We start from the raw sequence: 22238 nt of genomic DNA on the forward strand, positions 1-22238 counted from the left end.
TTGTCAGACCCTCGCACCAGTACTACCAGTGTAAGTAGCGGGGAGGCGGTTCTTGTACACGTGTCTGATCCTCGCACCAGTACTACCAGTGTAAGTAGCGGGGAGGCGGTTCTGATCCTCGCACCAGTACTACCAGTGTAAGTAGCGGGGAGGCGGTTCTTGTACACGTGTCTGATCCTCGCACCAGTACTACCAGTGTAAGTAGCGGGGAGGCGGTTCTTGTACACGTGTCTGATCCTCGCACCAGTACTACCAGTGTAAGTAGCGGGGAGGCGGTTCTGATCCTCGCACCAGTACTACCAGTGTAAGTAGCGGGGAGGCGGTTCTTGTACACTTGTCAGACCCTCGCACCAGTACTACCAGTGTAAGTAGCGGGGAGGCGGTTCTTGTACACGTGTCTGATCCTCGCACCAGTACTACCAGTGTAAGTAGCGGGGAGGCGGTTCTTGTACACTTGTCAGACCCTCGCACCAGTACTACCAGTGTAAGTAGCGGGGAGGCGGTTCTTGTACACGTGTCTGATCCTCGCACCAGTACTACCAGTGTAAGTAGCGGGGAGGCGGTTCTTGTACACTTGTCAGATCCTCGCACCAGTACTACCAGTGTAAGTAGCGGGGAGGCGGTTCTTGTACTCGTGGGGAGGTAATGCACATTCAGCGTTAGTACAGCAGTCGACAACCGACGGGGAGGCAGTTCTTGTACACTTGTCAGACCCTCGCACCAGTACTACCAGTGTAAGTAGCAGGGAGGCGGTTCTTGTACACTTGTCAGACCCTCGCACCAGTACTACCAGTTTAAGTAGCAGGGAGGCGGTTCTGATCCTCGCACCAGTACTACCAGTGTAAGTAGCGGGGATGCGGTTCTTGTACACTTGTCAGACCCTCGCACCAGTACTACCAGTGTAAGTAGCGGGGAGGCGGTTCTTGTACACTTGTCAGATCCTCGCACCAGTACTACCAGTGTAAGTAGCGGGGAGGCGGTTCTTGTACACGTGTCTGATCCTCGCACCAGTACTACCAGTGTAAGTAGCGGGGAGGCAGTTCTTGTACTCGTGGGGAGGTAATGCACATTCAGCGTTAGTACAGCAGTCGACAACCGACAGAATCAGCTTTTTTCAGCTGGACTGTAAAATTCTTCAATTATCCGGCCGGATCCGGATTCAGCCGTACATATGAGAGGGAAGGAGGGGGTACCTGTGTTTGTGGATAGACAGTACAGGGGTTGATTAATTCCTGTACTTGCGATTCGGAGTCTTGTATTACTCCCAGCGTGATCCATGAACCATGTCAAATCAATCAGAAAGGTTAGATAGGTCAACTTTATGATGTTTTTAATTGCCAATGATCACGTGTCATGATCACGTGTCATGATCAGGAGCAAGATCGACAGGTTCAGAGTGGTGAGTCATCTGCAATATCAGACAGTTCCCCTGATACTGAGGTCTCTTAACCAATCCTAACCAATAGGGTCACGTTCTTGTAGTTGTCGACCCACGGCCACGTCGACAAGAAGCTAAATAGGGCAATTAATTAATATTGGTCTGTTATAAGGGTTTATTAGGCTAGGCGTCCAGTAGTCTGGATTTTTGGCGTACTTGGTAACTGGTAAGAAAAAGTGCGACCGTCCGCGTCAGTTGTACGCTTTGGAATTCTAGTTGGCACTCAAATTGGAACTTGGTATCTGCCTTGTACTTGGTATCTTTATGGCATGGCATAATTGCATGCGTTAACGCGATTTGGTTGCCCCTCAAAACGTGTCTTCATAAGAGGAAGTGCATAGTCCCGTCATAGTTTCTATTTGATTTTTGAGAACAGATGAATAAAAATTGAACGCCAAGATTAAGAGCGAAATTCAAGTTTCATGAAAAATTTTTTACTTAATATAGCGTTTATAAAACGTTAACGTTACCTGTGAAAACATTTCCTATCTCATGAACTTAGTGGCAACGCCGCTAAATGTCACCGTTACCGGGTTAGCGATCATCAATGAAATGATGTTCGTTTTACATAACATTTCATCTTTTAGCTAGGATGATGGTATTGAAAGAGCATTAATTTAATGTGGCGTGCGCCGGTACCCGGTCTGGACGCCATCACTCATTGTTTTTCATTACAATGGCCTTGTCTAGTCATTGACTACTCATATGCTATGATAGTGGATGTGTTTGTATACGTGTCCGGACGGTGGATTTTTATGTTCTTGCCACCAAATTTACTCTCAGTGATTTTCATGTCGTAACGTTACATCGGTGTCCTTCGCTTTCGTAATGTTTGATCCTAGTTGGAGAAGGGTTAATTTTAAATTTGCGTAATATACAGAAGGAGCTTATCTGTTTTAATTCCAAGTTTCCATGTCCTCTTCGCGTCCAAGGGTGGCATTTCTGCTCTATGATAAATTGTTTGAATATCTTCTATTGTTTTGCTTTCTGGATGCTTTGCCATAGAATTAGAAGATGGAGAAGGCGAAAAGATGAGTTTAAAAGAGAGAGCTATATGAAAAGCTAAGGAAGAGCTAGGAGAAGGACAATAGGTCCCGGCTAAAAGATTGACAGTCCAGTTTTACGCAGGTTATCACACACAGATAATACCTTATAAGGCTAAAAATGGCCAAATCATAGCCTTATAAGGTATGATTTTTCATGCGATCACGTGACTTGAACTGTTGATCTATAGTCGAAGAGCTACGTGGACCATTGCTATTAAGGTGGAGAGCTAGGTAGAGTGCTGTAGATAGCTAGGTAGAGCTAGGTAGAGCTAGGTAGAGCTAGGTAGATAAGAGGGGTTGTGCACCAACGTTTAGTGCTTTCCTTATTCGCTTATTTTCTGGATATTCCTTTAGTTTGATGTTTCTCGTTTGATAGTCATTGTCGTTCATTGTTCACCGCTTAAACTTTGCTAAACATCTCTGAAACAGTCATGTTGGCGATGATGTGGAACGAAGCGAAGCATGATCTGGAGCGGAAACAACAGGAACAAAAACAGGCAGAGCTGGAGGAAAGCGGCAGAAGAAATCGGAATGTCAGTGTGTTGTCTAAGGAACCTCGGGCCAGCACCAGTACCGTTAGTATACTGCAGTGGGGAGGTGGTGTTACAGCGCCATACGCCAGTTACATATTAATATAATATCGATCTAAAATCTTTAATTTTCTGTTATGGTAGCCGTCCAAATTCGGTCTCCACAACATCTTTTTGTTATACACCGCTCCATAATAAATTGGGTCGACCATCATCCTCTATACACTACGATCAATTGCCAAATTCCTAAGATTTATAGCCTGTTTGAGTAACGAAATCTTCAGGACTATCTTAAAATATTGTCTATTGGTTCGTTTTTATCAACCATATATTTTGTTAGATATTTAAGTTTTAGTGTCTTACTTATAACTCATTTGTGTCATGAAATATTATTCACAAAGGTACAAAAGTATAGTATAGGTGTTCTAGTGTCATCAATGTCCGAACCATTTTAATAGCAGTGTTGAAATTTTGTAACAAGAGCTAGAGCTTGATAAATAAATAGTAATGAGTAGTAATGCGCTGCCGAACGCAGATATATTCCCTCTGCAAAATACCACGACGTACTGTACATAGTCATTTAAACACATATAAATCTATATCGGCACGGATTTTATATTTATTGCAAAATTTCGTTCCATATTTCAAACGTTCGTGTGTAACGAGTCCACAATGTTCATTTGGTTCCACGAATATCAGTTGTATGTGACATTTAATATCAGTTGTATGTGACATTTAACAGAATGTCTGTCAGAAACATTAACCCAAAAAAGGACGGTAATTCACAACTCACTGCCGACTAAGAAACACAATAAGCACACACACACACACCAGTCTGTAGACCGAGTGCAGCTCCCTCCTACAACAGTGTCACAATAAACAGCCTGCTCTGCTCTCCCATCTGTCACTAATTGCTATTTAATTGGTCATTATATCCCCTCATTATCCCGAGAAAGCCTGAAGAACGGAAGGTACCACCGGGCAATAGAATAAAACATTAGCATGCTAGGTGGGTGGCAGCGAGAAGCTGGCATATCGTTTTGGTAGGGCCCTGGCGGTGTAGTTGTAGTTATGTAGCTCTCTCTCTCTCTTTTTCTCTCTCGCTCTCTCTCTCTCTCTCTCTCTCTCTCTCTCTCTCTCTCTCTCTCTCTCTCTCTCTCTCTCTCTCTCTCTCTCTCTCGTTTGCTAAGCCTCTTGGTTAGCGAACGCCTTTGGTTATAAAGTGTGTTTTTGGAGGACGTGGCCCATGTCATTAAGTCTATTAAGTACTCAGAGTTAACGTGCAGTTTTCTTGTTGAATCGTTTGTTGGTTCGTTTTGTTCGGTGTGGCGGAGAACAAGATAGTTGATCTGGAGGCTGTTTTGCTGGAGATGGAGACGTTCAAATCTGAAGTTTTCAAGTCTCCGATCATCGGCTACAGTCCGCTACCTGACTCTGATATTGAGGTAACTGAGGCAACGGAGTTAAGGACATTAAGACGTGAAATAGTTGGGGGACGAATATGTGGACTGCAGGTACGTATATAATATGGTTATAAAACAATGAAGTAAAACCTTATCAGACGATTGTAAACGACATGACCTCAACAAACAAACTTACAGACTAACCAAACTTTAAACCTCTTTTAAAATAACGTAAAAGCCTCTCTTTAAGGGTCGCCTGAAATCTGAAATTGGGGTTCATAGGACCTGTCAGCCTATCCGGTGTACGTGCTTTGACCTTCAAAAGAAATAGGGGAAAGATCAGAGTAATGGCTTTTGTCTGTAAATGTGTATTTAATAGGGGTTTACCGATATTATCGATCTTTATAATGAACAATTATGAGTATTTTTGCCCTGTCTCCTATGTATTTACCATTGAAAACAGTATTGTACTGATATACATTTGTTGAGGCTAACCCGCGCTAAACGCACATCAATTGTATGCATGAGCCACACCAAGTGTTATTATGTATTCCCTGCGTCTTTGATATGTCGGGTTAGCGACCATTGTCGTCCAGTATTAATCTATTGTTAATGACAATTGATTTGTGCTGCTTGAAGTGACCAAAAACCTGCCTAGTCATGAGAGGTAGCCGTTTCTCATTCAGCTGATTTAGATTGTATTGCGCAGCAAGGACCGGTCATGGTAATGAATCGTGGGAGCCGGAGCATGGCCGGTACTCGTCTCATTACCGTCCAATTAGTGTTTCAATACACCCAGCCAATGTTCTTTATTCGTTAGCAATCAACATGATCTGCACTGGGCGCCCAGTTCGTATTTGCAGATTTTAGCTCCTTTGTTTTGTTTTGAGCGGTTAAAATTTTACACAGAAACCTCTTTTGAATCGTGGAAGTATAGCTCGACGATTTTATTGAAATAAAAAAGAAGACACGACGTCACAACCATCTCTCTCAGACGAGAGAATTAATCTCTTCATTATCATCTTAATAATAGGGTATAATTTTGGAATGCCACATAATTCTATGTACAATGCTGTGATGAAAGGCATATCGCGGAATACATTCCTAAGTATCTTAAGAACACGTCGCAGTCGTGATACCGATCCATTGTATTGATAACATTGGTTGATATTTAGAGAATTTATGGATATCACTTTTAGCCTTTTGAACGGAATTGCTTGACTTACTGGATGTAATACTAATAGGCTATCAAAAATAGGTCTGCACTCTCTAATCATTTAATGCCTTGCCATTTATGTTACCAATTTGCGCGACAGTCTTCCTTTTTTAACGATGAGATAATTTAATTTTGTCAGCCGTTGTCTGTTGATCACATGATTCTTGCTAATGGTATTGGATGCTTTGCTATCTAAAAGTGAGAAATTGGCTTTTTCATTAGTATCGCTTGTTGTAATATTTTGTTGCTCCGATTGGTTTTACTTTTAGGCGTATTCATTGCAAAAAATTGATTTCTAGTTGTAATCCTTCGATTTTTGAAGGGGTTTGATGGGACGGAAAGCGATCTATACTGCTGGAGAATCTCAATTGAAGATCGAGGATTGGGATTAGCATACTGGACAACTACGAGATTTTAGCTTCCGTCCGATTAATTAATTCGTGATAGAATTAATAAGTCGGATAGTGCGAAAAAAGCCATTAATCACGTACCAACTCCAGATCCATTACACTGTTGCTGAAAAACCAAGCAAAGCGAAAGCAATTAACATTTTCATCGCTCCATTTAAAGTTAATCCCGGATACATCCCAGATAAAATTAGCATTCTGTCGGGGTAATCGTTTTGTAGCATCTTCTTGCTTCAGCAGGCGGGTGATACAGATTAGTACTTATTTGCTATTGGAATTTCAACCTTTTGTTTGGCTGGATCCCTTTCTCATTTCAGTCTGAGTCTGGTTGTCCCTCTCGACCAGAGTTGTAAAACTTCAAGACTCACTGTTTTCTTCTGATTAATGTCTCAGAAACCATTACAGAGGCCCCCTTTGAACGCTAGCCTAACCCCTCTGACCTGTCTCGAAGTGCTGCCCAACCTGAGCCCCTCTCAAGTGACCAGAGAATTCCAAAACCTCAAGTTAGCCGACAACAACTTCACTATCGAGTACAAACGTAAAATCCTGACCAAGCATTTTGATCTGAGGATCACCAGTGAATTTACTGGATCCACTTTCAGTAACATCTGGAACTTGTTGAACAGAAACCAGACGAGCCTAGCGTGCTTGGAAGGTCAGATTCGTGATGTCAATATCAATGTCCAGAACTTGCGAGGCCAGGTTAAAAATGCGAATATGATAAATTCAGCTGTAACACCCACTGAGGAAATAAAGCGTAATGTGGTCCCAAGTTCAGCCGCGTCAACCATTGGCCATCTGTCTTCCGACGAAGAGACCTTTAAGATGGTACCTCAAGTGACGCGTCAAGACACAGACGAAGGATTTCCATCTGTTTTCCACTCCGCTGATTCTAGCAAGCAGTGCGATAATGTCAAGCCTGTAAAAACCAATAGACACTTTCACGTTGCACCTCTTAAAACCAATCGACAGAAGCACAGCGAACAAAATGTGATGAATTGGAAGACATCCCAAAAAAAGACGCTTCGTGAATCTAGCGGGGAACGGAGGAAGATAACGAGGCAGGCTAATTTACGGCAGGTTGCAGGGGATAAACGCAAAATTCTTCTTCGCGGGACCATACCTAGTACTTCACCTAGGGTGAGAGAAAACCATCACAAGCAAAACTCAGGTCGGCCAAGCAGCCGCTGGGGTATCTTCAACATCTTTGTAAGTGATTTATAATGCATCTCTAATATTTCACGAGTTGTGCCAATTATATGTTCTTGGATTAGGTATTTTTATGCTCTTGAAGCACTGCGTAATTTATCCGCTGGTTCCCAAAAGGAATAATGGAGACGACGTTTTGAAATGTAAAGTCGTTCGAAACAGTCCCTACTTTCTACGGTGGATAACTTGTCCTTGTAGTTGTACTTCCGGTGTTATTGAAACGTTTAAACTGTAAAACGTCAACTTACACCTCTAAACTAAGCTTCACGTTCTAAACTGGTATGAATAATTGTTGCAGCAATTAACCAGGGCTAAACAAAGTCTATTTAAAGTTAAATGAACTAAAACATAAACATTAAACACGTTATAATTATATGTCTAGCTTTTGTGTTTGGTTTTATGTCATAACGCAGTTTGGTTCTCCTTGGCTGCACTTTTTTTGTCTAAACTCCAGAATGATTCTGTCCTATTCTCACATGTTTTTTTGTGAAAGTCCAAAGTCGAACCCACTCATTCTTGATTGTATAAATTATAATACAATGTACCTCATTGTTGCCTTTCAAATGACGCCGTAGTGTTTTATGTGCGGGTGGTATTGTCTTGGTGATTCAATATGTGTCTTCATATTTAGCATGTCATATTTTGTCATAATCAAATGTATTTTTTATTGAGCACATTATGCGTAAACGTAGGCCAGATATGTCCTACTATTATTATTTTATAATAAAATAATTGATTTTAATACAAAGTCTAGCCAAGTCTGGTCCTTTCGATTCAAAGACGACGAAGCCACTAAAGGGATTGTATAAATCAAAATTAACTAATATATTCACGGATTCACCCTCACTTCTGAAGCTTTTAAACTGCTGATACCAGTCATATTAGGCATCTTCCTGATATCGCCACAGCATATTCTATTAGTGCCAATAATTGAAGTGTAATAAACCTCTCATTTACATTTTACAACCATATAAATGCACTTGGCATAATGGGCATTTGGATGACTGAGTGAGCGAGACTCTATTCCTCTCCACTCGGCAGCTTTTGTCCTGGCAATTATTGGTTCTATTGGTAGAAAGCAGTTTTAACACACCCACCTCTTTTCTGTCTGATATCTCATTCTTTTGCAGAGCGCCTTCTTCAACGCTGTTATCTATCTAGAAGTGCGAAATCGGCGGTTTTTTTCTAAAGCATCAAAAGCATGCAGTTTAATTGTTTCTTATTGCTTGAGTTAATCCCAGTAGTACACATTCACTTAGTACATTCCCCGCTATGAAAAGCCCGGTTACTTCAATCAAGCTCATAATAGCCCGTGAGATTAACTCTCTTTTGTGAGAGTCTGGCATAATTTTTAATTCTCTCAGGTATTATATTTATATATAATGTAGATTGTAGCTGTGCGTGGTGTATTTTTTGCTCCGTCCGCATCGCTCGGAAGTCTTATGTCTGTTATTCGGGTACTAAGTGCGAGATTGGGCTTCGATTACATAATTTTAAACCGCTAATTATAAGTAAGGTGGTGTGTTGCTTAAATTATAAGGTTGGTTCATCTTAAATCCGGGATCAAAATTGATTTTTATGGCACCGGATTTTGACGTTTAGGCTGTCTGAAAGAGCAAATTTCACGAGTCGATCGTATTAATTAAACCTGTAATTAATCAAGGTTTAATTGGTAAATTATCGTAGGAAATAAGGTGGGATTTGTTTATGTAAGGGTTACCTCCCCCACTCCCTGACATTAGTGACTTACTTCGTGGTTAATTCTGGTTACTCATTCTGGTTACTCATTCTGGTTACTCATTCTGGTTACTCATTCTGGTTACTCATTCTGGTTACTCATTCTGGTTACTCATTCTGGGTAACTCTTGTTTTAGGTCTGTCAAGCTGCGGAGGCTGCGGACTTGACGTTGTGATCATGGTATGATATCTATTTGAAGATAGTGTCGTGCCCGAGATCAATCCATAGGTTTATCTTATAATAGTTATGGTTTATATTTATAACTAATGGTGTGTAAGCATGAGTAGATCTGGATACTTAGGTGAACCACTTTTTAAACACATGACAGTGATACTGGGTTTTGATTGGTCAATACTAGAAGCTGATTAGTTAATCGCTGTCACGTGATTGGTCAATACTAGAAGCTGATTAGTTAATCGCTGTCCAGCCTCTGATTTCCTGGTCCCATACTGCCAGTTTCTATGTTACAACATAGTACCAGGTACCTGAACGCGGTGAAGGCAGCATGCAGGCAACCGGGTTAAACTATCCTCAGAGTTTCTGTTTATACTGTGTTATTGCAACCTCCACCTCACCTTTTATCACCCTGACGAGTTGTTAATATTTATATAGTGCTACTTATCGTACCTGTGCTAAACTCTTGATACTTTGTTGCTTTGACTCATAGAGTGCTGGATGCTATTTCGTTAAAGAGCTGTAGCCTCAAATAATGGGTTCAAATGCCATAATTTGATGCTTAATACTTTGTTACTTAAAATTGTAATATTACTTCATATTATAATTATGTTTAGATTAAGCTAATTATGGCATTGATTTCCGGGGACACTCAATCGGGGTTTTCCATAACTTATTTGTGCTAAGACCCCTAATAAGTTAATAAACTATTATCGTTTACTAAAAACGGTCAGCGACCACTGCAAGGTTTTAAAAAACACACATATTTGCATTTTATTTAAATATCTCAGTAGGCAGCCATAATTTAGAACGGTGTACGTGGTACTTGTTGTGAACTGTGATCTACCATTTCTCATGTGGTTTTCCCTTGACCACACCAGGTTGCTTGTAGATATTACTTTAAGTTGATGTACTGACGGTTACTTAGTTGTTTTGGTTCGAATTTAAGTACATTAGATCAGCGTGTACTTAGCCATATTTGAAAAAATTGTGTTGTCACGAGAGAAAACGCTGTAATGTGTAAATTGCTTTAAATCGAGTAGGTATTTGAAAATCATCAATTTCAGTTTCCGGCGAGATAAACTGAAGGCTCATAAGACTTGTTTTAATTATAAATGAAAAGCTCGATAATTTTGTCGCACTCGATTTCAAGCAATTTATTGTCATATTTTTCACCTGCCGAACAATCTTGATTATTTAATTTCTTTTATTTTCTGATAGTGATAGTTTTTGGTGAGACCTGATCTTTAGTCGAGTTGTAACACTCAGCTCCGACTTTATTAATCATTTAATAATAAATCTATAAGCATAATATAATGAAAATGTGGAACTCAGAAACCAGCTCTTGTCTAATATTAGATCAAATTGAATAATGCCCATTCCTAATTTCCGCTTTATTGCCATGGGAGTTCGCCGTTGATTAACATAGATTCACCAGGCACTATAATAATAATATGTGGTCACATACCAGTCACATACCAGTGCTCATGCTCTTCAGACTGCTAATTAGTTGCCTAATCCATTTACACTTTACAGATACTATAATTACTTCACCGGCCTGCCAAATACTATATTATATAATACTGTTATAATTTCGCTCACGAATTCCAGTTATATTAAACAACTACACGCTGTTAAAAATTCCGCATTTGCTCCCCCTCGCCCTTGTTATAATTCCGTGGAAACATTTTTGTCCGTTCCCGACTGTTAACTTTCCGTGCTTACTGCTGGCCACACGAAGTTAGCCGCCTACATTACTATTAGCCGCCACATTAGCCGCCGCTTCCGCTTAAGGTTTTATTAAGGCGTCTCAGAGGCGGGGTTCAGTTCCGCTTGACCGCTTCACAATAGGTGCCATATACCAGTCAATGTTACTGGCACACTGGATCCGCCGTACATCCCTCGTCCTGTTCGACCGGTCTAGGAAGAACTCACACTGCGTGTCCACGTCTGAGTACACCAACGCTGAACGCAGGGTAAGATAGTCTAGATAGGATTATAATAATATAATGGGGAGTGATATAATGTAGCTAGGGTTCATGTTTTCATATTATATAATTGACAAAAGTAAGAATGGAGAAGATATGACATTCTTACAAGGTAGATGTTATCTAGTATTCAGGTTCTGGTAGAAGATAACTTACACACTACTTTATTGTGTACTGATTAGGGGAATAGTTAAAACTCAGTTCTCAACTTTAATCCATTGTCTGGATGCAGGACCAGCACAGTATCAGCCGTTCTATCTCTTTCCCAGGGAACGTAATGACTAATGATCAGCACAATGTAGCCATGAGTCGCACGTGCATCATACTTGCACGTGCACCATGCTTGCACGATGCTAGACTTTGCAGCGGTACATCTTGTCAGGATGTTATCGGGACATTAACACTACACTTCATTCCTGCTTGAAACTCGCATTTAGCGCCATTGTTTCGCCTCACAACTGGCATGTGTTGCTACAGCCTATAATATGTGAAAAATTAAGCTTTTAATTTTACCTGTATTGCATTGTTTTTAGTTCTGTGGTATTGAAAAATAATGGGTGATATAAGCCTGAATCTGATGCCCAACAATGTGATAAAATATATAACACTGTTCAAGTATGTAAGTAAAATTGCACTGGTATGTTAAAAATTATATACCGAGTTATTCAGTTATTGTCTGGTGTTGAGCGGTATTTTGTCGAATTTCCTATTTTTATCTTGAAGTGGTCGAAGCTGGTACACTATGTATCTCTAGTGGCTAAACAGTCTAGCTTTGTCCTATATTGTGAGTATATAAGGCTCCAGTTTCGCAGCAACATAAGAGTAATAGAGCCGTAAAATAACCGTTTTATTAACTTAAATGTTAGTAATGCGTGTAAATAGCCGTAAGATAACCGTTTTATTAACTTAAATGTTAGTAATGCGTGTAAATAGCCGTAAGATAACCGTTTTATTAACTTAAATGTTAGTAATGCGTGTAAATAGCCGTAAGATAACCGTTTTATTAACTTAAATGTTAGTAATGCGTGTAAATAGCCGTAAGATAACCGTTTTATTAACTTAAATGTTAGTAATGCGTGTAAATAGCCGTAAAATAACCGTTTTATTAACTTAAATGTTAGTAATGCGTGTAAATAGCCGTAAAATAACCGTTTTATTAACTTAAATGTTAGTAATGCGTGTAAATAGCCGTAAGATAACCGTTTTATTAACTTATAATGTTAGTAATGCGTGTAAATAGCCGTAAGATAACCGTTTTATTAACTTATAATGTTAGTAATGCGTGTAAATAGCCGTAAGATAACCGTTTTATTAACTTAAATGTTAGTAATGCGTGTAAATAGCCGTAAAATAACCGTTTTATTAACTTAAATGTTAGTAATGCGTGTAAATAGCCGTAAGATAACCGTTTCATCATTTCCATGCAATAGTTGTCGCGAGACTGTTTCAAGACCTGTAGAATTGTAGAACTGATCACGAGACAACCTCAAGACGTGTATATCCGCCGAATCGGGCCCCATGATCATGCTTCTTGGTGGCTGGGTACGGCGGACTTCCACCTTCTTCCACGGTAGAAGTAACGGTAGAAAGCATGAGTTGAGGAAATATGCGGACGATCTGAGGGTAATGGTGTGGAATTTGTACTGATGTTTGAGTGTAAACTGCCGTGTGAATAAATATGTTATATATCTTTTTTTGATGGTTTGTTTTCTGGGTGAATCCTCTCTTTTTGAAGATCGCTTTAAATTTGGATCCTTCTTGATCTTCTTTTAACCATGTTTTAGGCGAACTGGAAACATGTTTGTTATAAATATATTTATTATTACTCGTGTTTGTAAACATTTCATATGTTTATAAACTGTTCAATGTCTCGTTTGCTGTGCGTTTTCCTCTCTGTCATGTGAACGCTGTTCTCTTTCTGCCATCTGCGGTTTAACCGACCCAAATGATCAATCACCACAGATAACCACATACCAATCAAACGATTATCATCATTGCTAATCAAACTAATAGCATTGTCTTAGCCTCTGCTCTGTGACCATCAAGTAATAAGCAGCTGTCGGCCGTAGTCGCATCCCGGCCGCGTTTTAATGCGATCATAACATTGAGGTGAAGTTGGGTGATGTCATGTCACGTGGTTTGCCGTTAATCTGTCATATCTCGTGATGGGTGCTGACACAATTTATTATTATTAAGTTAAATATTATGATCTTTCAGACACAGGGAAAACGACCCTGGTTTTGAATCATTTAGAAATATTACAATTAGTTTTACAAATACTTTTGTTACAGTAATTATGGAATATTACAATATGTTTTGTCAAGAACAAGTTGAAACAATGTTAATAGCATCAACTTTAGAAAACTATTCAATCCACTGAAAAACTGATCTAAGATATTGAAGGTATTTATCTCCTGAACTACTGTTCAGTAGAAGGTAATAAAACGACTTTACCTTAAGCATATTCGACAGTAACGTTATTAAAGGCGTTTAAACATAAGGTGGAAGTTATATAACACGAATAAGTTGTGCTCTGTGGTAGTTAAATGTTATGTTGAACAGTAGTTAGTAGTAACAGACCCACAACATCCCGGTTCTAATCTTAACTGGTCTTTAAATCTACTTAAATGTAATGTCTTAATGTCTACTTCATGCGGACATTACATTTTAAACTGTATAAGTTAGTTAATGACAGGCTGGTAATTATCTTTACTAATACGAAAATAACTTACCAAGCAACTTCCACCGTCATAACAATAACCACATGTAGACTCAACTCAGAATACCACAGCTAGGAAACATTCAGAGCTCCGAACATGACTCCTGCTCTGGTAATTCTACCTTTTGTTTGTTAAGTCCTCATATGATATATTCTCCTTATATTATTATATGTAATTGTAAGGAGATAGATTGTGGTACATGCGGTAGCTACTCAGTGTTACAGTGTAGTGCTCGTTCTCAGTGAGTCGCAGGTGTAACAATACAAAGTGTACTTTCAGTTTGTAAAGGGCTTATTTCTTTATTTCCGCCGTGCCATAATTTCTGGGACCAGTTGTGAATTTGCACACCTTTTATTTGTAACTGTATCCTCATTATTAAAGATACAATATACATTATATAAATTAGCACTGCCGCACCGGTTAACGTCTTATTGGTTTTTGTGGTTTGCATACTCGTTTACATACATTGTTGCCTCGTGTGGATTGTTCATTTGAAAGACTGAGGGATTCATTTGGAGATTCTGTTAAACAGAGACAAATACCTTGTGAAATACTTCACTATAAGAAGACAACTTGAAACTGAGGAAAATAAGGGGTATATGGTCACAATTATGTGCTCCAAAAGAAAGAAGGTGCTTCCAAAGCCTGGCATGATATTTAAAAATCTTCAATTCGACAGCAGCGATATCTCTGTTCTCAAGGTATGCCCACCAATTGTAATGTTTTGTTTCATTCCAAGACTTTGTTTGTAAGTTCATTTTCCTTGCTTGATTGTTCTACAATGGTTCGAAGTTGGATTTCCCATGAAATGCATTCTTTTCAATATACTTTTTAATCGGATTACAAAACTGATGTTCTGTCCTCATTCACCAATTGTTTGCTTTCCTTAAGGGCGTGCCACGAGATCTATTATTTATCATCACCGCTTAATCGGATTAAATAAAAATTAATGCCAGGTGTATTCTTGGAATTTTTCTATATCGTATCAATGCCGTTTTAGCGCGAAAATTATTTTAAGTGTCATTGCAAAAATATCTCACAGCACATGCAGGACATTTTAAATTTTAAAATTGGATCGTGAACGTTTTCTTGACTAGAGAATGTTCGCTAAATTTCAAACATATTTCCTCAGCCTTATAGAAGATTCCCTCCATTTAACAGGAAATGAACACAGTGTTTGTTATCACATGTTTATTATGCCATGTATCAGTGTTGTAACTGTAAGTGTATATCGAGGTGTTTGTGCCCACACATAACACGCATGTTCACACTATAAGCTTATTTCCATGTGTTAGCGATGCCAACATTTCTAGAGAAACACAAATTAAATGTAGATTGTTGGTATTCTCTAGACAATTTTATATTATGATAGAGCCACGTGCTGGCTAACTGCCTAGGACACGAAAATCAAATATTATTGATAATTGTTGAAGTTTATATTTGTGTAATGTGTATCTTCACATGAGTTGAAGTGGGCGGTTCCTATGTGATATAACATGACGTCTCCTATACATAGTTTATATACATTGTATTGTATAATGTATAAAGTATAAGTCTGCTATGATATGTACAATGGAAATCTCTGACTAAGATCCTTGAAATACGTATTACGTAATTTTTGAAGAATCGTGACAAGGTTGTGGAATGTTCGGGATAAATGTCTAGATTCTCAGTAGAGACACAGAAACAGACGTGTTGTTGTTGACATGTGTCAGGAAGAAAATTAGCTAATCAAGCCTCACAAAGCGTCAGATGTCAAGGTCTTACTCTACAGTGTTACATCTCTAACAAACTTACAAATGCCCGGAATTAGATACAAATGTGGTAGATATATGAGAAATATTAGAAATATTTAGTGTCAGTGTTTTTGACATGTGTTTGTTGGACCTCACCAAAATGCGAGTTTTGTTGGACACGTGTGGTCACTGGTCGTGTAGTGTGAATATAATGTGGTGTTTTTTGTACAATTGTTGTTGTTTTTAATTTAAATATCTCGCATCGTACAGAGTGTATTTAATTAATGATACTGTACCAGAATGATCTTGGTTACTGTATTACTGATCAAACTTCAAAGAGTATAGTATTGAATCTGTTTACGATAAAATTACGCCCAAGCATAATGACTACAATCGATGATGTTTTCAATGTTTGATCCCTAATTAATATCTATAACATACCTAATATAGTCATGAAACAAGTGCGACTTTTAATTAGCGACATGTTGTAAACTCCTCGTATTGGTAGAGTGATACATATCAACAACCATCTTACTTCATTACGTATATCATTAATTACCCAATTAATTAATTACCTAATTATTTCAGCGGGGGTCCTCTGAGTACTCAGACCAATCCTACAACGAGTACCAGATAGGAGAAGCCAGTCCGGACACCTCTCCAATGAACTACCGGCCCCGGTCCCTCACGCCGCCTCCTGATCGGAGAGACTACGTGCCCCAGCCTCAGCCTCTCTCATACATCGAACTTAATAGATTACCAGGTCAGTTTTTGTGTTAATTAATTAATTATTTTGAAATAGTAGAAATAATTAATTATTTGATTAAGCATATTACATTATTAGTTAATTAATTAACCTCCAAACCCCGTGATTGGTTTTTCCTCACACCACCTCTCATCACTCTCAAGAAATCGAATTATATATAATATTATATAATATATTTCAAGTAGATAATGACAGTGTACTCTAGTTATAATATATTATAGATTATATAGACTATGTAGAGGTATAGAGTCTAGTTATATTAACGTTATTCATGACCTTACGGACGTATGATCCTTTACATTCATACCTAGCTTCCTTTGCATCCTACATTACATTGTTAATAAGGAAAGCGATCAGGGCACATACATCTTCAGTTTCCTAATCCTTGAAATGGAGAGTCACCATTCAACCACCACTGTAGTCTCCTGCCAAAATAAATGCAGAATTTTTCTCTAACTATAACATCATTTGCTGTGCGATTGAAAAAATTACATGCGGTTGTTTTTATTTTTGGGGATGGTATGAATTTTGCACGTACAAATATGTCATTGTAAACATGAAATTCCTCTTGTTAAACGCCTTGTCCGGCTATTTTCACTTAAATCAGTCAATTTACAGAGTTACAGATTTGTTTTGTAAACAAATACAAATTTAGACAAGAAAATTCCCACGATATAAGTTTTATTAAAACTCTTCATAAATAGATCACACGATTTTTCATGAAATCTGGGGAAACTCTCCTGTGTATTAATTTGATATTATTAGTACATAAAACTTGAAGCTTTTTAATTGGAAGTTACAATCTACGAGATTTGACATTAATACATTTGGGATGTAATGTCTTAGCTGGTATTTCCCAAGCCTTCGCTCAATAATTGATTCAACTCAATGAACAAATCACAATTATTATTGAAATTAGAGATTTGATTAATGTCACACGGTTTAACAAATTGTAATTGTTTAATCTCTAAAATCTTTTGGCAGAAATATCGTTATGTTCACTGCTGTAATATTTCCAACTATTTGTAACCGTGTCAAAAAGTTAAAACTATGTTTAGATATTACATAATCAGTCGATAATCGTTTCTGCCGAATACTGAAGATATTTGATAGGTTAACATTATTCGAACGCTTTACGCAGAAAAACTGTTATAACTAAATAGTTTTAATCACGTTCACTCTTTTTAATTTTTTAAACTTTTTAAAACCTGAACCCACCAATTTCAACTGTAATGACTAGACACGAGGTCCTTTAAGTACCTTTAGAGTACACTATAGTTTCATCACTCTAAATTGGCCCCTAAATGAGACAGGAGGAACTGAACGATATAAAAACGGTCATTTTCAGTGACCACAGAAGAAAAATTAAGCTTATAACAACATTATTATCTGCCAATATTTAAAAGAGTTATTTTTCAGTGGTGAAGCTGCAAGGACACGAGTTACACACGAAGTGTGCCTGTGAGAAACCCTGGCAGAAAGACGAAGAGGTCAGTTTTATATCCCTGGAATTTTCTGTGATTTTTTGAACTTTTTTTTTATTACTGATCGAATATATAGGAGTTTGTTCTATAATTTTAGTTTAGAATTTGTCATTTATTGCCTTATTGGCGTATATAATAAGGAAATCACTAATCACGGATGTCTTGACATGCTGTCAATTTTTTAATACTTTTAGGTTAGGGTTCGAATTTAAAGGTATTTGGCCTCGTTCCAAACTTTCAAATTGTCAAAAGTAAAAAGATGAAACAATTTGTATATATTCAGTATTCACACTATCTCCGCACGGTTTTACTATGCCAATCAATGACAACGGACTGGGACAACCTTAATTAAGTTATTTCTGCACTAAATGTGATGTACTTAGGTACCGTAATACTACATGTATAATATAAATAATTCGATAACTCATTTAGTAATACCACATGCAAGAGAACCTGCCTACAACACCAGAGTGGGATCCATAATACTTAATAACGGGTGATGACTAAAAAATGGGACTTTTTTCAAGGGTCTTTTTAGTGTCGATAAAACTATTTTTGGTTCAAACCAATGAAACAGCGTTGTAAAACGGGCAATTTTGAACCAGTATGGTCAATGACAAGCGCCCATGAGCCCATTTTGATTGGTTCAGGAGGGCTTCTTTCATCAAGCTCAAAAATCCGTCTGTACAGTTGGGCCTAAAATCGTGTTGGCGCAGTCTCTTCTTTTGTGCCCTAAGGCCCATGTATGCTTGTAAGCCATATTCCGGGCATGTACATGTGTTGCCAGGACTCTAAAGAAGTCCTCTATGGGTTAAGATTGTCAAAATTTACTTTGGTCGATAACTTTTGGGACGAAATTGGCCCTTATGGCAAATAAAGATGTGGTTTTCCCAGAAAAATACGATCTAGCCCCATCCTAACGAACCACCTTCCACCCTTTGGGGATATTTTCTTGTAGGAACAACACCTGGCAAGGCTTCAAGCACTTTGATTTTTACGTGGTACCATTATAGACCATGCTAAAGCCGATAGTTGACCTAGCCTCGATCTTTCACACGGTAAAATTTTACCCCTCAGGTGGTTTTGAGCTCAAATATCTTCTTACTGGTTTTAGCTACGCTGATGGGTGTTGAACCCTCGTCTTAAGCATAACATTCGGCATACTCTCTGCTAAATATTTTTTGGTATGGAAGCTTTAACTACCTGTGAGGCGACTTCTGTGAACAGAGCCTTACTGTAAAGTTTTTATAGGACCCCTCCCCTAGTTCGAGACCATTATCGGGGACAAAGATCAACCAATTTTATCAAATGGGGGTGGAAACTGTTCGAGTATCGTTCAGAGTAACTGGTGGTTGTGGTAAAATATCAAAATTTTGTTCAGGTGGAATCTGAGGGCTAAAAAACATGTAGTCCCATTTTTTATTCATCACCCGTTAGCGACCTGTTACACTGGAAACATTCCAGCTCACTCTAAGTTTAATAAAAGGTGGAGCAGTATACTTCCGGTGTGTATAGCACGTTCACATCTCCATGACAACACGCCACACACCATTGTTTTACATGCGTAGCTGACATGCCCCATGTACCTTTGTTTTGGAAAGAATATTGGCTTCTAAACCCTCGTGTAACTGGTACCGTGTCAAGATATATCTTTTGTAGATATCTGGGGAGATATCTGGGGAGATATCTGGGGAGATATCTGGGGAGATATCTGGGGAGATATCTGGAGAGATAGCGGGGTTTAACACAGAAGGGGTCTACATGATATGTGCATTCACTGCATACCTTATGTTATTGAAGGGTGGGCCAGTATTACCTGTCTTTACAAGTTAAAAGAGAGCTGCTTGGACCTTGCACCTGGCTGTAAACATCAAGTTTAATTCAGGCCCGCCCTGAATTTACAATTTTGGAGAAATGGACGTTTATATTAATAGTATTACTTCAGTGTGTTGAGCAACATCTGTTTACTGTACCATAGACGATATTTCACGCCCTGTAACAACGTGTTCACTTAATGACGCACCCCACAAACCACAACAATTTGACATTTGTTAGTACACTGCAGATACTGACGACACCCTAATTCGCACGGCATAAGCCGCAGTTTTACACATAAATTATGTATAATTACGTAATTGTGTGATAATAATGTGTACATTGTACATAGCATTACCAACATTCATGATATTTAACAATGTATCACCACGCCACACCCTGTACGCATGCTTGTAACAAACCACAATGGTATGCATCGTAATATAGGAACCGAGCTGTGATCGAAGGTGTAAATTGGCAGATACTCTAGAACTCTACACACCACGTGGAGGTGTCACGTGGTTGTCACGTGGTTGTCACGTGGTTGTCACGTGGTTGCTATGTGTTAATGACAGGTGTTGTTATACTGCACGCGCCATAATAGTACGTTAGTACGTTATCAGTACTGGGGTAGAGGTTGTACGACTTGAAGTTATCAAGTCTATAATATTATCATTATAAATTAAAAACTTATCATTATATTATATTTTGCAAAACTATATTATTCTGACATAATATATAATGACGGTGTAAAATTCGTTAGGATATCCTTCCGGTACATTTTGATTTTCAAGGAATGAAACTGGCGAAATATTTGTATTTTCCCTGTAACGTTGATTATAGTACGAAGGAACACTACTGCATTGTTAGCTGTCACATTATAAAGTTAAGTAGCATAACCGTGTGAACTTTACCATACTGCGAGCTACCAATAAGCTTGTACGTGTTATATAAACGTGTATTGATACTAAGTTTAACTTCTTCAAATACTCCACTGTTAGTTACAGTATTACGTAAACTCAATAATAATATTGTGACTTAATCTTGTCGCGTGAAACCCACCATTATTACGTAAGCAATTAAAAAAACCAAACTGTAGCATGTAGCTATTGTTATATTTCTTGCATAACCACTGACATAACCGCTTAAATAACCCTATTACTGCAGGCACTACAACTACTATGTGGACACAAGCTACACACAGCGTGCGGCTGTAAACTTATGGAGACGGGCGTGTGTCCAATCTGCAAAACGGCCGAAATCATGGACGACAAGTTGAGAGAGATCAGGATAGATTTATCTGGCTTCAACTTTTAGGGCACGGACTGTCGACCCTGCACCGGTCGCGCACACAATTCTTTTAACCACGCGTTTTGCTTCGACAGTCACAGGAGCTCGAGTTCGAGTTTAGAAGGCTAGCTATGTTGTGGAAGCTGCGGGAATCAGACTCAATTATTTTTAGAGACAGTGATTATAATATGAGAAAGCCTGGAAAATTCCAGTCGGTCAATTATAGATTGCGGAGTATATGAAATGGCGATGAAATCTGAGTTGTTAGATATGAAAACGGAATAATTGAGAAAATCGGTATACCTTGATAGAAACCACATGCCGACGTCCGACCAGCTTATGAGAAGTTAGAAACTTAGTATATTTATAGAATAATTTATAATTAGAATGTAAAATGTACGTTTTTCTTCCTGTAATGTGCAAAACTGTATATTGGGTGAAGCTCTCTAAAGTAAATAATTATGTGGTCACGTGACATGACGTCACACCACGTGGTGTGACGTCATTTGCATAACTGTATATTGGGTGAAGCTCTCTAAAGTTAATAATTATGTGCCTCGAACATTCTTTCTTCTGGTCAAAATTTGGTTGATTGTGAGGGCTGAATCTTGATAAATGAGTTTAATTTCTTGGAATTAAATGAAGATAAAATAGAATCCTGCCGTTAATTAATCACACATTAAAGGAGAGATATTATTTTTAGATTATAGATTCGTTACATTTTTAGTAATTTGGTTCACTTTCAAAAGGTGATTTTTATCGAATCATCATAATATTATCTTTATCAAGATTTCAAAATGATTTATAGGATTCAAAACGACAGAAAGATGTATAGATTTAAGATTATATCGTCATGGTTACTTTGTAAAGTCTTACTATTGTCCTTTTTAGAAGTAACCAAGCGAATTAGACCGTGAGCTCGATATAAAAAGCATGGTTCGCTCTTAAAAGGTTAAATAAATCATGATGTTCTAGAAAAATGGTGATAAACCGTTGTTTTTGACTTAACGTTTTTATCGATTTAGGGTGCTTGAATTAATTATCATTTTCTGAAGACTACTTTAGTAACAAAACGTATGTTTTCGTTGTTCATCTGCTCACTAAATTAACCGAATGCTTGTGAGACTGACAAAGCTGAAACTAAAAAGCTTAATAATGGCATGAAGTTTTCAAATCATGATTCCTGGATATTCGTGACAGTTTCTTGCGTCTGAGAAGAGTGGGGTCCTGCCAACCAATCGGTTTGTAGATACAAACATTCCCCGAACATACCCTGGT

The 22238-nt window shown here is 38.3% G+C and overlaps 1 protein-coding gene across 1 annotated transcript in view; it reads left to right on the top strand.

Moving 5' to 3' along the window:
- Window positions 1-22033, top strand: part of LOC134820802 (uncharacterized) — a 34918-nt gene extending 12885 nt beyond the window's left edge. The window contains exons 3-5 of the mRNA XM_063831432.1: window positions 16194-16368; window positions 17791-17861; window positions 20838-22033. Of these exons, the coding sequence (XP_063687502.1) occupies window positions 16194-16368; window positions 17791-17861; window positions 20838-20987 (396 nt within the window). The 3' untranslated portion in view covers window positions 20988-22033. The remainder of the gene's footprint in view (window positions 1-16193; window positions 16369-17790; window positions 17862-20837) is intronic.
- Window positions 22034-22238: the final 205 nt, after the last annotated feature.

This window comes from Bolinopsis microptera, chromosome 9 (assembly GCF_026151205.1).
Source record: "Bolinopsis microptera isolate Bmic1 chromosome 9, MBARI_Bmic_1.0, whole genome shotgun sequence".
Lineage (NCBI taxonomy): Eukaryota > Metazoa > Ctenophora > Tentaculata > Lobata > Bolinopsidae > Bolinopsis > Bolinopsis microptera.